Below are 18,805 nucleotides of genomic sequence, written 5' to 3' on the forward strand. Positions count from 1 at the left end.
TATGATACATATATGGCGACCGCTTTTAGAATAAAATTAAGATAAGGGTTGGATTCCGTTCTCATGGAGATCGATCAAACACAATGGCGGCATGTATTGTGTCGCCTGTTTGCTATTTGCAAGGCATTTCTTTCAATTCCCTTTCTACCATTAGCTTTTGCTGCTTTTCTCTGAAGTGCCTTTCGAATAGTCTCATAAACCGTCCACTTTAGAATAAACGAAGTTCGGAAAGTTTTCAAGGAGCAATTGAGACTGACAGTCTCCATCTAATAGTAAATTCTCACAATGCCTAAACTTTTTTTCGTAATTATCGGTTCCCTTGTCCGAAATGGGATAAAATTGTACTGCAAAAACCACTTTTTCGTTGTTACTTCATCAATTAAAAACGAATTTGCATATCATTCTGAATAAAGGCTTAGTATTTCTCTTTCACTTCAGTAGATTTTTGACACGTGTTGACATTGAGTCCAATATTTAAACGATTATACTTACAGCCCTCTGTCTTGAAAGTGCCAGAAATAAGCCAGGACAAGACCAACACGCACACACTTTTCGAAATCCCCTTCATTTTTCCAGTGCCGATGGATGGCTTTTGGTGGACGGGCGAGCGTCGACAGAAGGCAGGACGGAATGGCACCGGAGTCGGTCAAATGACGAAATGTTCAACAGATTGTAACAAGTAGACCTTGTTGCGTGGCAGCGGTCTAACAGTTCCATTTATTGGACAATACGATATCTAATCAGCTAAACTGCATTGACATAATAAATGGCAGATATCAGAATCGTTTTTACCTTTCATTTTATCTCTCGGGCATTCTATTTGTTTCTAAGGGGTTCCTCTAATTTGCGAAGGATATTTGAAAGTACTCGTGGCATCTGATCGACACTGAAATCAATCTATGCTCACTTCTTACAAATTGGCTCCCTTTTTTTCGGTTTTGCCTCATAAGATCAACGACGATAATGAAGTATAATAAGCTGACCTGCTCTTCCTAACCAGTAAACATTTTGTAAATGGAACGTCGTTCTCCTTGATCAAGGTTCGGTGTCTAACACCGTGTTATCTCGTAACTTCCCACAGGTCTCAGTTTTTGTAGATTTAAGGTAACCTAGGTGTTTTTTTATTTTCAATGTTGAGATAACGCAAGCAACTCATTGCCTGATTAAAGTTTGGGTCCCCCACCGATCTCAAGAGTTTTGTCGTTCAGTGATGTCGACTGCCGCATGCCGCGTGGGTTGACAAACGCCTTTCTCCTTTGAGTCTGCGCTTCTTAGTGGAAGTGAATGGGAGCACTTTCGGTAAGGAGATGATCTCGCCTGGAGGAACTCGTATCCTCCTGATGGGAATGCTGTATGAGTCGTTAACAAGGACACCGATGGCCACATCACGCCTGTTCTGTGGCCAATGACGTCATGCTCAGATTGAAGGTAAATCACATGAACAGCGACAGAAAGACAGCCATGTCACCTTAACATCTAGGCTGTCCAACAAGTTTGGAATCAAAGTTTAGATCGAATTCTGCGAGTGAAAAGCAACATGCAGAAAATTGATGATTATTGGGCCACGGGGTGTTATACACCGCGTATTTGACTTGGTGCGAGAGACATCAAACTTTTGTCCTGTGAGAAATGAACTTAAGCTTCTAGCCTGTGTCTTTTGTCAGCTGACATCTTGCCGTGGTGCTAACGCGAAAACGAAGCTATCCGGCAGTGAGTTTCATTTTGTATTTAAGTCAGAAAAAATTGCAGGATTATTTACGATACTATATAAGCTTAGTCTTTGCCATCATCGATTGCTGTGCAAAATCCGGTTTTGAAAGGTAAATATGACATCGTCTTTGCAATGCAAATTCATGTAGTGAACAAATCAAACATGGCAAGGTGACATTCGGAGAAGTGGTATGGTTCAGTCAAAGTACAGCGTATGGTTTTACCACCAAAACTACAACCGATATCTATCGATTGTAGGCAAGGTGCGGGCACAAACTTTTACATTATGTATTGTAGGCATTGAGTAAATTTTCGTGGGATTCGAACTTACAACGTACGGCACCCGGTCACATAGCAAAGACATCACACTACAGCAAAACCGCTAAGCTAAATCCCCACCCTTAAAAACAGTGGTTCAATTACCGACTCATAGAGTACCGAACACACATTTGATACAGGTTCGAACCATGACCTTCTCCGCGGCTAGGCTCATTTCGTGTATTGCCATAGCTTCTGAACAGACACACTGCAGGTACCTCGTACTGGGCAAACATAAATGAAATTGCCTTTCAAGAATCCTTGACGTATAATTTTTGACAGACTAGACAGGTTGAAAGATGCAAATTTTCTCTTTCCTCCCGTGACTGTGGCAGAGTCTCAATAGGAGAATCACGCGATGAACTCGAAAAATCCGAATACAAACTGCAAATGACATTACTGTAAAGAATATCATGACAGTTTTTTTTTGCCGAACAAATTTCTGCGAGAGCTTATGCCAGGTTAATGAGTTAGAGGGTGTGTGTGTCAATATGTATGCACTGATAACAAAAAATTTTAATTTGCGCGTAAACAAAGCATAATCAGTAATTGTTCATAAACGCTGTTCCGTTTATCACGAACACCCCCACTATGTATAACATTTTGTTTATCCGATCCTCAACGCCATTTTTGGAACTGTGATAAAAAGTGTGAAAGAGGCTCCCCACCTTACTATCCAAAAGTTTTTGTTGCGTTCGTGTTGGTTTCGTTTCGATCGGATAGTGTGAAATAGGATCCCTACATTACTATCTGATTGTTTGTGTTACAATAGTGTTGTTTCGTTTCGGATTTGTGTAAGAAGTTTAGATTATTGTGTATGATGATGTTTTGTTTGTGTGGGGAAAGCTTATGGCGAGATGTAGCTGGACCTATAGTGTTACAAAAGTTGATAGAGTGGCCCTTTGACGCTTGCGTTTCGAAATCCGAATGTGGTTTCTCATCCGAGTCGCAGTGTGGATTCTTTCCTCAGTTTGTGTTTGTGAATTTTTTTTAGTGTATTTAGTGCTCTTGCTCTTCAAGTTGTGAAGCAAGTATATCGATGTTTGGATCGCGTTGTAGTTGACAATGACAATGCCACGACCCTTGTCGAAAGGTTTTGTGGTAATTTGTCTATTGTTTGCAAGTTTATTTAGCCCGATTTTTTGGGCACGCGACATGAAAGGGTATCTCTAGAAGTACGAGTTTAGTTGCTTCGAGATAACTTCTTTGAGTGGGTGTTGTTGAAATTGTTTGTGTATCATAATGTGTCGCAGTCTCGTTTTCTGACTGTATTTTTTGAAATCATGAAGAAGTTGTTTTCTGTTTGGTTTTGTTAGTGTCGGAATAACCCTAGCGCTATTATTACGGTGTTTGCTAGTTTGTGTGACGATAGATTTTTGATGAATTTAATGTTGCTGTCGGTTTTTCTTTGGATGATGACTGATTTATTTCTACGGCCATTATGTCTGTTACGGTGTTTCTTAATTTTTTTTTTAGCGTTTTCATTTGTGTGCTTTAAATGTTTGTTGTGTTTACGTTTTCTGTTTTGTCTTTTGAGTGTTTGTGTGTTTTCTGTTGGGTTTTTTGGTAGTTCTCTTTTTTAGAGTATTTGGTGGCCCTGGAAAGGGCCGTTTGTACGGATTTTTAGCGCTTAGCGTTTGTGTTGGCGATTTGCCTTGTTTACGTTTCTTTTTGAGAATTCAAGGAGCTTATAAAGTGAACTTGAAGAGGAGTTAAGCTTTCTTCCTCTCACTAGCGCCACTGATATTGTCAATCGTTTCGTTGGTGGATTGGGTCGTGTCTTCAATTTTTCCGTTCTCTTTTTGATGTAATGGCAGGTAATTGTTGATAAGTTCAATATATTTTAGACCGCAGTGCCTTTCATCATACTCTCGCCACTTATCGGTGAATGATTCGCTAGGTTTCTGGCCTGGTAATTGGGCTCGCAGGATGATCTGTAGACTTCCCGGCACCAGTTCTTCGTGTAGGTACCTTTGAATAGATGCCAATTGCTGCTCGATGTTTTTTTTTTCTGTTGATGTAATAGCTGCTGTAGCGAGTTTCTCGTTCTTTTTTGTTTCATGAAAATTTCACTGCTGACAAGGTCTGTGGTTGGTGTTGGCTTTGAGAACGCCAAATCTGGTGACTTACTTCGTGTTTCTGGCCTTTTTATCGATTACAATTTCTGTGTAAGTAGCAAAAGTAAGTAACATCAAAAATAGCCAGAAAAAGACACCAAACCTAGAGAGAATGGTTTTAGTAGGGTTGTGGAGTAGGTGTCCCCTGATGGACACTACAAAGACCTAACCCGCAATCCGCGGCGTATTTGAAGTTGGCGTGAGTTGCGTAGTGTGTTCCTGGCGTTATACGGGCTAACCGGCATGAGAGTATTTTTTTCTGTTTGTCTTTGATTTAATATAGTGAATAAGTCAGCACATCAAAATTAGACTGACAGTACAATATATCAAAATTGGACCACATACATATCTAACATCGATATACTAGGCCTACATTAGATAAAATTAAAAAAAAAACAGTTGATAACCGACTGCTACGTACACGTGCACACCTGGATCGAGGTACAGGCCGGGGTACGGGCGGAGCGAATACTTGACCCCGGAAACGCTAGCGCTCACAAACAGGCAAAGTCGGTCATTTTTTGTTTTAGTATTATGCCCCATCGGCCGGAATGTGCGTCTGTGAATGCCGGACCCTTGTCCATAGCAACATAATGATTACAATTTCAAAAAGAGACAAAAGACAGAAACGCCTCATAATCTTTTTAACACCTCAGTTGTCGGGACGCAAAAATACCTCAGACTGAGTTGAGACAATGTTGCAAGTTGTTCAGGTTGATTGACAGGTTGAGGTGACTTTCGCGCCTCTTTTCACGCAATAAAGTTAGTTCGTTGTTACACATCAAGGAGAGACAGTGTCGGTTCTCACTCTCTGCACCGTAACTTTCTCATCACGCAATATAGAACCTGCTTCTAAATGTGCCCAGCCACATTTTTGGTGCCGAGACCAGGATTGTGTGACTAAAGCTCAGTTACCCGCATACGGTGCAAGAATCACAGACAATTTCGAAAAATGCCCGAAACAGGAGGAGCCAGCGGCACGGGCGGTGAACAAACCGCCCTCATCAAATTCAACGGTTGAAGTTGTCTAGAAGAGCTCATCGCGGTCAGATGACGAAACTCATCAACAAAGCATCAGAAATCACAGGACAAGGCCACGATGAAATTACCGAAGAAGGGGCAAACACTCTAATTTCGACGATCGAAAATATCTCCAAGAAACAGGCCCACCTCAACAAACTTGATGCCGACATTATGGCTGCAATGGATGTCGCCGAACTTGAAAACGAAATTGGGGAAACAGACGACTACGACGCCAGAATCACAGACAGGTTAGTGTCATTTCGCCGCCTTCTCTGAAAAACTTGGTAAACGACTAGAGCCGATCGCCGTTGCACGCCAACTCTACCTTCAACTCAGAAAAATGTGAATTTACCCAAGCTGACTCTCGAGAAATTTGAAGGCGACATCCTGAAATGGCAAAGTTTCTATGATGGTTTCAAGGCGGCAGTTCATGACGACGCTAACCTCAGTAACATACAACGTTTCCAATATCTAAAGGCGCATCTAACAGGAGAAGCTGCCAAATCAATCGATGGCCTTTCATTGTCGAACTCAAACTACACACAAGCCATGGAACTTTTGACAAATCGATACGGACAGCCTCACAAAGTTATCAGTGCTTACATGAGGGCATTGTGGGATCTAGAACGACCAACCATGAATGTGCAGAGTCTCAGGTCGTTCTATGATAAACTTGAGTCCTACATCCGGGGACTGAAAGCACTGGGGAAAGCAGAAGACAGCTATGGAGAACTGCTGGTACCCCTAATTCTGGACAAAATTCCAACCAGCACCCGTCAACAAATAACAAGAGTGTATGGTAGCAACGAGTGGAACCTCAGCGAACTCCGCGAAGCACTTCGAAGGAAATAGAAGTCCTGCAGTCAGGCAACAACTCAGAAAACAGTTTCGAGCAATTTGACGGATTTTCATCGGAGCCTAAAGAAAGCACAGCAACCTTTTTGGTACAGGGTGGGAAACCAAAGCCGAGACCGCGCAACTGTGTTTTTTGTAAAACAGTATCTCACGCACCGACAGAGTGCCAGATTGTAGCTGATCCTGCCAAAAGATTACAAGTGGTAAAGCGTGACAATCTTTGCTTCAATTGTCTCGGTAGACACAAGGTATCAGCTTGTAAGTCAAAATATCGCTGCAAGAAGTGCGATAGGAGACATCACACCGCGCTCTGTGATCCGTCGACGAAGACAAGTAAAGCCGAAAACCCTAAAAAGAACTCTGAGATAGAAACAGTACACACCAAACTCGCAATAGAAGGAAAGAAAACACACCCTGGACCTGTTTTACTGAAAACAGCGGTCGTAACAGCTATCAACGGAAAAACAAAGATGAAAGCTAACGTTCTCATCGACGAAGGAGCTCAAAGATCATTCATCACTACGACTTGTGCCGAACAGTTGAAACTGAAAGCTGAGCATAAGGAGCTCATCAACCTAGCACCGTTCGGTGCAAAATCAAATGGCATACGCTCGATGGAAAACGCCAAAGTGACACTTGAAACTAACACTGGCTCAAACATAACCATTCAAGTTTTGATGGTACCGAAAATATCAACACCGCTGAAATCTCACATCAATAAATCAGTGCTCGATCTCCCCCACCTACAAGGTTTAACATTAGTGAACCACGCTGACACTGAAGTTGTTGAGATCGACATATTGATTGGTTCTGATTACTATTGGTCAATAATTGGTGATGATATCATCAGGGGACCCGGACCCACTGCCGTTTCATCCAAGTTTGGATACCTGTTGTCCGGGCCAACGCACCCACGTGCACACGATCCTTCTGCTCATGTCACTCAAACAACTATCCTACACGTCATGACTGACAGTCGAATGGAGGACAAATTGACGTCACGTTATTGGGACTTAGAAACAATCGGCGTCAGAGACGTCAGCTCAGGCACATCTACACCGATGAATTTGAGAAATATCGTGACTCTCATCTGAGTAAAGAAAAAGGAAGTACACCGCAAGTTTACCTTGGCTCGATAATCACCCACCGCTACCTACCAACTACGGTATCTGCAACGTCAGAACGCGCTCAATGATTCGAAGACTGAGCCCAGAGCTACGAGCAAAATACAACAATATCATCAACGACCAGGTGTCACGTGGATTTATCAGTGAAGTCGTCAATGATGACACATCGCGCGGACACTATCTCCCTCATCGTGCCGTGAAAAAAGACTCTGAGACCACACCAATAAGAATCGTGTATGACTGTAGTTGTAAACAGTCCACCGATCAGCCAAGCCTGAATGAATGTTTAGAAACAGGGCCGTCTTTACTCAACGGACTTAGCGAAATACTCCTGCGCTTCCGCGTACACAACATCGGCATATCTAGTGATATCGAAAAAGGCCTTCTTGCATGTGAATTTAGATGAAAAGGATCGACAATATACTAAATTCCTCTGGCTGTCTGATCCTACAGATCCAGAAAGCCCTTTCAAGACATATCAGTTCAACGTAGTACTCTTCGGCGCCGTGTGTTCGCCATTTATCTTACAGTCAGTCGTCAAAACGCACATGGAAGCAAACCCGTCACCAGTCGCAAGCGATATCGGGAGAAATATCTACGTCGATAACGTTGTGAGTGGAACGAACGACTCCGATTCCGCCATACAGTACTACAAATCGGCAATCTCGCTGATGCAGTCATCTGGTTTCAAACTTCGCGCCTGGGCTTCCAACGACTCGAAATTAAACGCAATCGCCCGACAAGACGGAGTACTTGAAACGAAAAAAGATGTAAATACCCTCGGTACTAAATGGCTTACAGCTTCCGACGAATTGACTTACGCGTCGAAACTGGAGGAAAGCGATATCCTCCCTACCAAGCGAGAGATTGTTCGCTGTACATCAACAATCTTTGATCCTTTGGGATACCTTTCGCCCGTACACATCAAGGCAAAGATCTTTACTCAAGAACTTTGGAAGGAGAAACTTGATTGGGATGTTCCAATTTCAGATAAGCTAGAGCAGAAATGGCGTAAAATTCGCGCTGACTTAGAAGGTACACAAGATGTAAAACTTCCACGCCAATTCATATCGGACATTGATCCAGATCGCTGTGAACTACACGTGTTTTCTGACGCAAGTCCGCAGGCTTACGGAGCAGCAGTATACATAAGATGTGGTCAGAAAACGTCACTCGCGATGGCCAAGTCACGTGTCAAACCATTGAAAGATATTACACTACCGCGAATGGAATTAATGGGAGCCTTGATCGCAACAAGACTAGCGAACCACGTAGTCGACGCTCTACGCGATACCATTTGCTCACCGAGCAAGTACTTTGGGTTGACAGCCAAATTGTCATCCACTGGATCACGGGCAATAAAAAACTCCCGGTGTTCGTTCAGAACCGAATAAATGAAATCAACAAGTCTACCTACAAAGTGAAGTATTGCCCATCTAAAGACAACCCCGCTGACCTACTGACGCGGGGAATATCACTACAGAACTCAAAACTCACGCCTATGGTGGAACGGACCCACCTGGCTAGGGCAGGGTGACTGGCCAATATGTGAGTTGTTCGACAGCCTGGACCCCCTACAACCAGAAACGCGCAGTGAATCGCCGGACGTCACTCAAGTAAACGCAACAGACCAACCCACAACGGTAGCATCGCCCAAATCATAGACATAAATCGCTACAGTTCGTTCGCAAAGTTGCTAAGAGTAACCGCCTTAGTACTCAGATTCGTTTCCATGGTGAAGGGCAAAGGTCAAACTCACTACTCTACTTCTCCCTCAGCCAAAGAAATCAGAGAAGCCGAAAAGAGGTGGATCAAGGCAATCCAATCTGAGGAGTACGCCGCGAAATAGAAGCCTTCAACAAGAAATCGGCAACCAAAGCACCTCTTGTGAGACAACTTCGTTTATTTGTCGACGAAAGTGGTATTCTTCGTCTGGGCGGAAGATTACACAATGCGCCCATCGACTATGAAACGAAATTTCCAGCGCTGATACCCAGAAAGCATAAGTTCACGCAGCTACTCATTCGACATGCCCACGAAAAAGTTCTACACAGCGGTATGCCGTCTACAGTTACTCACATCAGACAACGATATTGGATACCGCGAATACGAGAAACTGTCAAATCGGTACTCAGAAACTGCGTGATATGCAAGAAAGTGATCGGAAAGGCCTACACTATGCCTGTATCTCCGCCTCTACAGTCATTTAGAGTGAATGAAACGCCTCCTTTCACGGTCACTGGCGTAGACTTTACGGGAACACTCCTCGTTAAAAACACTGAAAACAGAGAGGCAAGCAAAGCATATATTTGCTTGTTCACATGCGCTGTCACGCGCGCTATCCATTTAGAAGTGGTATCAGACTTATCGACCGTTACCTTCCTAAACGCGTTTCGCAGATTCGCAGCCAGACGGTCGCTACCATCCAAAATGGTTTCAGACAACGCGACAACATATCTCGCTGCTGCGGAAGAAATAACGAAGTTACTCAACTCCCGGGAAATACGAGAATATATGAACAATCACCGCGTAGAATGGATCTTCATCCCGAAAAGAGCCCCGTGGTTCGGCGGATTTGGGAAAGACTAATTGGCCTAACTAAAACCGCACTTAAGAAAGTGCTCGGACACGCACGCGTGACCTTGGATGAACTGACAACTGTTGTGGCGGAAGTCGAAGCAACTCTGAACGACCGCCCCATCACATACGTCGATGAGTGTGATCCGTTAACGCCTTCATTACTGTTGCACGGGCGTTTGATAAACACACTACCTCATGAACTTGTCGACGACGATGAATTACGGACCCTACGTACATAACCAGCAAACAGACGACACTGGAGAAACGTGTCAAATATCTTGCTAAATTACACGAGCACTTCTGGCAAAGATGGTCAGCGGAGTATTTACCCGCACTTCGCGAGCGTCACAGCCCTAAGGGTAAAACGGGTAATGTGATCAAAAAAGGAGACGTGGTCCTAGTACAGAACGATGACAAACGTCGCATCAACTGGAATCTTGCTGTGGTACAGGAATTACGATACGGAAAAGACGGACTTGTTCGGTCAGCTAGCGTGAAAACCAAATCCGGACATACAAATCGTCCAATTAGTAAATTGTACCCCCTTGAGATCACTTGTAACGCCAAACTCTACCTGTGGTGTCACCGCTAGTGATTCCGACCCTGGAAACCAGATCACGACTGAGTCCGCATCTAATGACAGACGTTCAATTAGAAACGCTGCCGTAACAGCACAAAACAAGATTAGACGTTGGGCTGAATTACTACGAAAGTGAACGATTTCCTTCCTAACAGTAGTCTATAAGTGAAAATTTGAAACAGTTCATGAACCATGACATGTGTTGACATTATTTTAACGTTGTTCTTTGATGATTCAATAACCTTTGTGTGTTATCGTTTAGAATGTTATTATTCAATGTTGCATTACTCGCCACTTGAGCGATCTGTTTAATTCATATTACAGCATTCAGAGAACATTCTGCATGTCGGAAATGAACACTCCGTGGACTGATGTCACGTATTAAAGAACGCTAACAGTCATTTGTATAAATGAACATTTTGTCGTTATCTAGTTACATGTCACATCATAGTGACCAGACTTTGCTTAGAAAAATCGATGACAACTTTCTGTCATTGACACTATGTTTATTCATATTTCAACTTTCATTTGTTGAGTTGTTGAGACAACTACAGAGAGTACGTACTTATGCAGGTTTACTCTTTATTGGCGCCCCCGGAGAAATGTCGGGACGCAAAAATACCTCAGACTGAGTTGAGACAATGTTGCAAGTTGTTCAGGTTGATTGACAGGTTGAGGTGACTTTCGCGCCTCTTTTCACGCAATAAAGTTAGTTCGTTGTTACACATCAAAGGAGAGACAGTGTCGTTCTCACTCTCTGCACCGTAACTTTCTCATCACGCAATATAGAACCTGCTTCTAAATGTGCCCAGCCACAACAGGTAACCCCGATCCAGGACCTTCTCGAGCCGGGGTTTAAATACTCGAAATCACTTTTGATAGTTTGCTAGTATCCGTTTCAACTCAATGGACGATGGACACATCGTTAGGTGTCACCGTTCTCAAACTACCAAAAATCCAGTCGTTGAGGACTGACCAGGTGGGAGTGCAGAGAAATACTTAGAAGAGCCAAGTGTAGAATTTGGAACTAAGTTGAGATAATTTGTTTTCGTTCCTGCCAGCCTCAGGCTGATCCGCGCATTCTCATATAGGGCTGCACAAAATGTCCCTCCACAGGGGCAGGGGCGGGGATAGGGGTGTCTTGGGCTCAGCACAGGGTTCTTCTTGCAAAATTAAATGTTTATTTTATTTTGTACGTTTGACTATGACATATAAAGAATACTGCCAACCTTTGGTGTCTTGGTCTTATGTTAGCACTGGTTTTGTAACAATTTCTTGTCAACAAGAAACGCGCCAGCAAGGTGGTGCGTTCGTTGACTTTGTCAAAGTTAACAGGTCTCAAAATTAGCGGTAGTCCCGAGTCCACAGACTACCAACATTTCCCTGGGGCTACCAAATCCCATGAAATGGTAGCCCACACGGACCACCAAAGCCTGGGACATGAAGTTACTTAGTGGGCGACATGATGTTAATCGATGTGAGATGACCGACGCTCATACAGTCAACCCAGCTGGACACAGAAAGGCCAGATTATGACTAATATCATTATCAGAATTGATGTACTTGGCAGGCTCAGGAAATGATGGCCAATGAAAATTAATTTTCATAATTATTTCATCACATTGTATCAATCACAATTAAACACAAAATTATTCAAACTGCAAAGAAAAAGCTGTCGGGCCATCCACACGCTTTCCGAAGTGTACGAGATCATCCCATGATAGTGTACTACAGTGCGTTTCACCTAGGTACCGCAACTCAGCGTATGAGACGGACACAATCCACGTACGAAACACACGATTAGCTTGGGTATCACGGACACATTTCAAAGCCACCGACTCGTCGATTTATTACAGTAAACCAGCATGGGGCAGCCGCTGTCTAGACTGAGAGATAAACAGTTGACCAGACTTGATCTACAATGTAACTTTTTCTTGTACAATTTCAGCTAAGAGTTCAAGAGGTGAAGGTATTCTCAACAGAACTAACTAAAAAGCCACACATTGTAGATAAAGTGTATCCCTCAGTCTAGACAGAGAAGCTGTCCCATGTTGGTTTACTGTAATTAATCAATGGGTCGGTGACTTTCAAATGTGTCTTGATACCCGAGCTAAACATTTGTTTTGTACGTGGATTGTCTCATGGGTCGCCGCTGAGTTGCGGTACCTAGGTGAAATGCACTGTATGGTGGTGAAATATAGCCAAAATTGCCACGAAAGTATTAGGAACATGACTGTACCAAATTGTCATCCTGAAATTCATAGCCAATCTATTTTTATTTGCCAAGTTATGATTACATGTACTGAGTTAAAAGTCGTTGTCATGACGAACATCAAAATTTGCATACAGGCTCCGCGTAAGTGTGAATGGTTCGTTAAACTTTGATCACTGTTGTCCACTACACATGCTATACCGTTCAACTATGGCTATTTTCTAAAGGTATTGATGTCAAATGACGAGAAAATTCACTTCCGGGATATAATCATGCAAAATAAATCCTTCATTGTCTAGATGTAAATAAAAGTATCCTTAACAAAAAAAACCTCTTCATTCATGCGTGGGCTACCAGACCTTGTCGCTGGGCTACAAACTTCAAACCAGATATGAACTGAATGTGCTCACGTGTTTTACAACAGGTTCATTAATAGTAGTACGCTTCACAGAGCAATAGATATATGTTATCACTAGGACTATATGTAGCAGGTTTTTTCAACATCGCACAGTACTCTCAGAATTTAATCACTAATTACAAAACTTTATTTAATATGCAAATGAGCTGTTAATTAACTTGACACTGCTCAATGCTTCATGGGACAATTAGATACCCATCAGATCAACATTTGTAGCACGTTTTATTTAATTCAATGCTGTAATTTTAGAGTAATGTCACTAATTGGAAAATTCATTAAATATGCAAATAAACCCTAAATTAACTTGACACTGTTCAATGATTCATAGCACAATTAAATATTTATCAAATCAATATCTGTAGCAGGTTTCACAAAATTTTGTGCCGTAATTTCAGAGCTATATACCTGATTACAAAGTTCATTAAATATGCAAATGAGCCCTTAATTAACGTCACACAACTAAATGCTCTACACCACCATTAGATATCTGTCGGATCAGTATCTGCAGCAGATTTCATCACATTTGGTGCTGTTATTTTGGAGTTATATCACTAATTACAAAACTTCATAAAATATGCAAATGACCTATTTGTTAAATTGACACTGCCAAATGCGTCTCAGTACAATTAGATATTTATCAAAACAATATCTGTACCCGATTTCACTGACTTGGGTGCCGTAATTTCAGAGTTATATACCTAATTACAAAGTTCATTAAATATGCAAATGAATCCTTAATTAGCTTCACAAGACTAAATGCTTTACACTACAGTTAGATATCAGTCGGATCAGTATCTGCAGCAGATTTCATCACATTTGGTAAAGTTATATCGGAGTTATATGACTAATTACAAAACTTCATAAAATATGCAAATGAGCTATTTATTAACTTGACACTGCCCAATGCTTCTAAGTATAATTAGATATATATCAGATCAATATTTGTTGCAAGTATCATCAAGTTTGGTGCAGGAATTTCAGAGTTATGTCACAAATAACAAAAGTTCATTAAATATGCAAATGAGAAGATAATTGACATGACACTCGCAGTATTATCATAATGTTCTGAGATTGTCATCTGTGAAAAGTTTCATGAAATTTTGTGCAGTATTTCTTGATATATGTCTACACTGTCATTACCGTCTCCATAGGGAAACCATTGTACGGAAAAAACGATATTGCATAAATTCATTAATATGCAAGCCACACTAACCAAAATCTAATCAGTTCTTGCCAGTAGCATATGGTACATGTACCTGTGTACCAAATATGACTTGAATCCGTTCAGGCATTTTTGAGTTATCGTGTAAACAGACAGACAGACACACACACCACACACACGGACAGACAGACATCGCTATGACATTTATGATTAGCCCACGTGTTTACACACGTGAGCTAAAAATGGTAGCCCAATTGGACTACCAGGGAAAAAAGTTAATTTCGAGCCCTGGTTAATCCGGTGATAATCTGGTGACAGCGTCCACAGATTAGTAATTTACCCTTGCTTACTTTGGCGTATTACGCGATCAAACGCATCAGATAATAGACGCAACACAGTTACAAAATTTCGCATAAGACTGTCAAACTCAAAGGACCAATAGGTGACACGGGGAAGGAGAAAAAGAAATTGTTCCAAAATCAGTGCTTATATATGACCAAGACACCAAAGGTTGGCAGTAATCTTTATTAGCAATACATATCATAGCCAAGCGGATTAAAATATCATAAATCATAGCAAGGAGAGCCCTGTACTGAGCCCATGACACCCCTACCCTCGCCCCTGCCCCTGGGGACGGACATTTTGTGAAGCCACTATAATGGCATTCTTTGAAGTTTTATCGCCCTCGTTCAAATTGAATATTCATGGAAGTAGTCACTGTGGCTATCCGGTTCTCGGGGCCTGAACCGGATAGCCACTACGTCAAAATTTGTACCGCCAAAGCTGGGATGATCGAACATGAAGAATTTTGTGGACTTGCTGTCTCACCGTGTTTTTCGTGTCTGTTTCGAACAAGAGCTATACGGAAAAAAACGGCTAACATAGTGTTCTGCTGGTGATAAAATGACACTGAAATCGGCTGGTATCATTATGGCAATCGTAAACGGAAATGCTGACCTTAAAATGTTCAGTCAAGTGTGCTGCAGAATGTTAGTACATGTATGTAGGTCAGATTGATTTTGCATAAGGACTTTGGTCACGAGAACATGGACCTGCTAACAAGACCTTTGACACAGTACCGCTTAAGTTGACAATACATGAAAATGAACTATTACTCACATAGTTTCAATCTACATTTGATAATTAGTTTCCCGCACTCGATTAGTCAGTCAATCAACTGTTTCAACGACTCTATAACAGAGAGGGGAAACGCTCTGCTCCCTCCATCGTCGTGGAAATATGAGTTTAGTTCCTGAAAACCCTGTGGTGTGTCCTTCATGGGAGTGTATACCGCTACTGCAAGGTTTTTGCCACTGTCAGATTTTTTCGGATGGAAATAAACTGCATTCCAGAACAACGTGAGTTTTTTTCTTATTTCATCCTCAAAGAAAGCATTTTATGAGGCTGAATTTACAAGGGGAATTTTTATTTCAGTTCGGAATCCCTGGAACGGTCTTTCGTCCGGAGGTCTGAGAGAGAGAGAGAGAGAGAGAGAGAGAGAGAGAGAGAGAGAGAGAGAGAGAGAGAGAGAGAGAGAGAGAGAGAGAGAGACAGACAGACAGACAGACAGACAGACAGACAAAGAAAGACATAAACAGCGACGAACAAATACGCAGAATGGGGGCGTTCATCTTGACAGCAAACAAGCGAACACGTTGTCGTATCGACAGGCACAAATTTACGTACAATATCATAAATGTCCGTCCTAGAAACGACGACACTCACTTCGTATTATCACGGTGAATAGACACATATACGCATCAGATCGTCGTCTTTTGTGAGGAAAAGAAAATCATTCGTTGAATCTTACCATTCAACGTATTGCATATTACTCTCTGTTCTTACGTAGCCTTATAACTGCACGTAGAATCAATTAGGTAAGTTTCAAGGCTCCTTCCCGTCCAAGTTTTGCGACTAAACCAAACTCCACCTATATTTATAGTAGCTTTCAAGTATCATAACATGTCATAAAAGAGTCTTTTCGGAGCCACTTCAGAAATGTTTATATAGAAATAAAAAAATGATGATTTGCTTACTTTTGTCGGCAAGATCTGTCACGACGCCAAAGCAGCATCAGATAATAGACGCAACACAGTTACAAATTTCGCATAAGATTGTCAAACTCAAAGAACAATTCGTGACACGGGGAAGGCGAAAAAGAAATTTTTCCAAAATCAGTGCTAACATAAGACCAAGACACCAAAGGTTGGCAGTAATCTTTATTAGCAATACATATCATAGCCAAACGGATTAAATATCATAAATCATAGCAAGGAGAGCCCTGTGCTGAGCCCATGACACCCCTACCCTCGCCCCTGCCCCTGGGGACGGACATTTTGTGAAGCCACTATAATGGCATTCTTTGAAGTTTTATCGCCCTCGTTCACATTGAATATTCATGGATGTAGTCACTGTGGCTATCCGGTTCTCGGGGCCTGAACCGGATAGCCACTACGTCAAAATTTGTATCGCCAAAGCTGGGATGATCGAACATGAAGAATTTTGTGGACTTGCTGTCTCACCGTGTTTTTCGTGTCTGTTTCGAACAAGAGCTATACGGAAAAAGCGGCTAACATTGTGTTCTGCTGGTGATAAATGACACTGAAATCGGCTGATATCATTATGGCAATCGTAAACGGAAATGTTGACCTTAAAATGTTCAGTCAAGTGTGCTGCAGAATGTTAGTACATGTATGTAGGTCAGATTGATTTTGCATAAGGACTTTGGTCACGAGAACATGGACCTGCTAACAAGACCTTTGACACAGTACCGCTTAAGTTGACAATACATGAAAATGAACTATTACTCACATAGTTTCAATCTACATTTGATAATTAGTTTCCCGCACTCGATTAGTCAGTCAATCAACTATTTCAACGACTCTATAACAGAGAGGGGAAGCGCTCTGCTCCCTCATGTGTCCTTCATGGGAGTGTACACCGCTACTGCAAGGTTTTTGCCAATGTCAGATTTTTTCGGATGGAAATAAACTGCATTCCAAAACAACGTGAGTTTTTTTTTCTTATTTCATCCTCAAAGAAAGCATTTTATGAGGCTGAATTTACAAGGGGAATTTTTATTTCAGTTCGGAATCCCTGGAACGGTCTTTCGTCCGGAGGTCTGAGAGAGAGAGAGAGAGAGAGAGAGAGAGAAGAGAGAGAGAGAGAGAGAGAGAAGAGAGAGAGAGAGAGAGAGAGAGAGAGAGAGAAAGAGAGAGAGAGAGGGGGGAGGGAGAGACAGACAGACAGACAGACAGACAGACAGACAGACAAAGAAAGACATAAACAGCGACGAACAAATACGCAGAATGGGGGCGTTCATCTTGACAGCAAACAAGCGAACACGTTGTCGTATCGACAGGCACAAATTTACGTACATTATCACAATTTACGTACATTATCACAAATTTACGTACATTATCACAAATTTACGTACATTATCACAAATTTACGTACATTATCATAAATGTCCGTCCTAGAAACGACGACACCACTCACTTCGTATTATTACGGTGAATAGACACATATACGCATCAGATCGTCGTCTTTTGTGAGGAAAAGAAAATCATTCGTTGAATCTTACCATTCAACGTATTGCATATTACTTTCTGTTCTTACGTAGCCTTATAACTGCACGTAGAATCAATTAAATAAGTTTCAACTCAAGGCTCCTACCCGTCCGAGTTTTGCAACTAAACCAAACTCCACCTAATCATAGTAGCTTTCAAGTATCATAACATGTCATAAAAGAGTCTTTTCGGAGCCACTTCAGAAAATAAATAAAAAAAATGATGATTTGCTTACTTTTGTCGGCAAGATCTGTCACGACGCCAAAGCGCTGCAAAACAACATTTGGAAGTGACAACATTTTAAATAAAAACACGTAAGGCAATGCATTTTAAGAGCAACACAGTTGGCTTCACAGATGAAAACGGTATTTTAATTTGTTTGGCGAGATTGTAGCTGCCCTCGCGTGTAGCAAGAAAGAAAACTCATACCAAGAGTGGCGCTTTTGATTGGGAAAATTTGACAGAAACTGGTCCACCAGTCACGTTCACCTGGAATGTGTGCACGTGTGATTTTATGATTAAATGCACGTCGGTAACATAGTACCCGACTGGCAGTTTTTACGGTGGTTTGCTCATCTACTGTGTGTATATAGACTCATTTTGAAACCTGTGTCGTCATTCAGGTTTCCGTTGGCTTGTTTTTGTGACAACCAAACATATGTTTTCCACATACATTTAACACAGAGGTATTGCGGTCAATTTTAGGTAAGTTGTTTCTCTACTCAAAAACTTCTAAACCCGAAATTTTGATCTTGATTTGGATCTTGATTATAGAAGAAAATGAGTGACAATGTCTATGAGGGAAGTTTTGGCAATAATTTGAAACTTGTGTTTTGAGCCGCGTATTGCCTTGATGGAAATGTGTGCCGACACAGCATAGGGGAAAAGGGATGAGAAAAAATTCGTGACACGGGGAAGGCGAAAAAGAAATTTTCCCAAAATCAGTGCTAACATAAGACCAAGACACCAAAGGTTGGCAGTAATCTTTATTAGCAATACATATCATAGCCAAGCGGATTAAAATATCATAAATCATAGCAAGGAGAGCCCTGTACTGAGCCCATGACACCCCTACCCTCGCCCCTGCCCCTGGGGACGGACATTTTGTGAAGCCACTATAATGGCATTCTTTGA

The 18,805-nt window shown here is 41.8% G+C and overlaps 1 protein-coding gene across 1 annotated transcript; it reads left to right on the plus strand.

Annotated features, from left to right (window-relative positions):
- Window positions 1–5,195: 5,195 nt before the first annotated feature.
- On the plus strand, window positions 5,196–7,117 carry LOC139137997 (uncharacterized). The gene is made up of 2 exons (XM_070706217.1): window positions 5,196–5,416; window positions 6,265–7,117. Exons 1-2 carry the CDS (start codon window positions 5,196–5,198, stop codon window positions 7,115–7,117), a joined length of 1,074 nt encoding a protein of 357 aa, XP_070562318.1.
- The last annotated feature ends 11,688 nt before the right edge of the window (window positions 7,118–18,805 follow it).

Source organism: Ptychodera flava, chromosome 8 (assembly GCF_041260155.1).
Source record: "Ptychodera flava strain L36383 chromosome 8, AS_Pfla_20210202, whole genome shotgun sequence".
Taxonomy (NCBI): domain Eukaryota; kingdom Metazoa; phylum Hemichordata; class Enteropneusta; family Ptychoderidae; genus Ptychodera; species Ptychodera flava.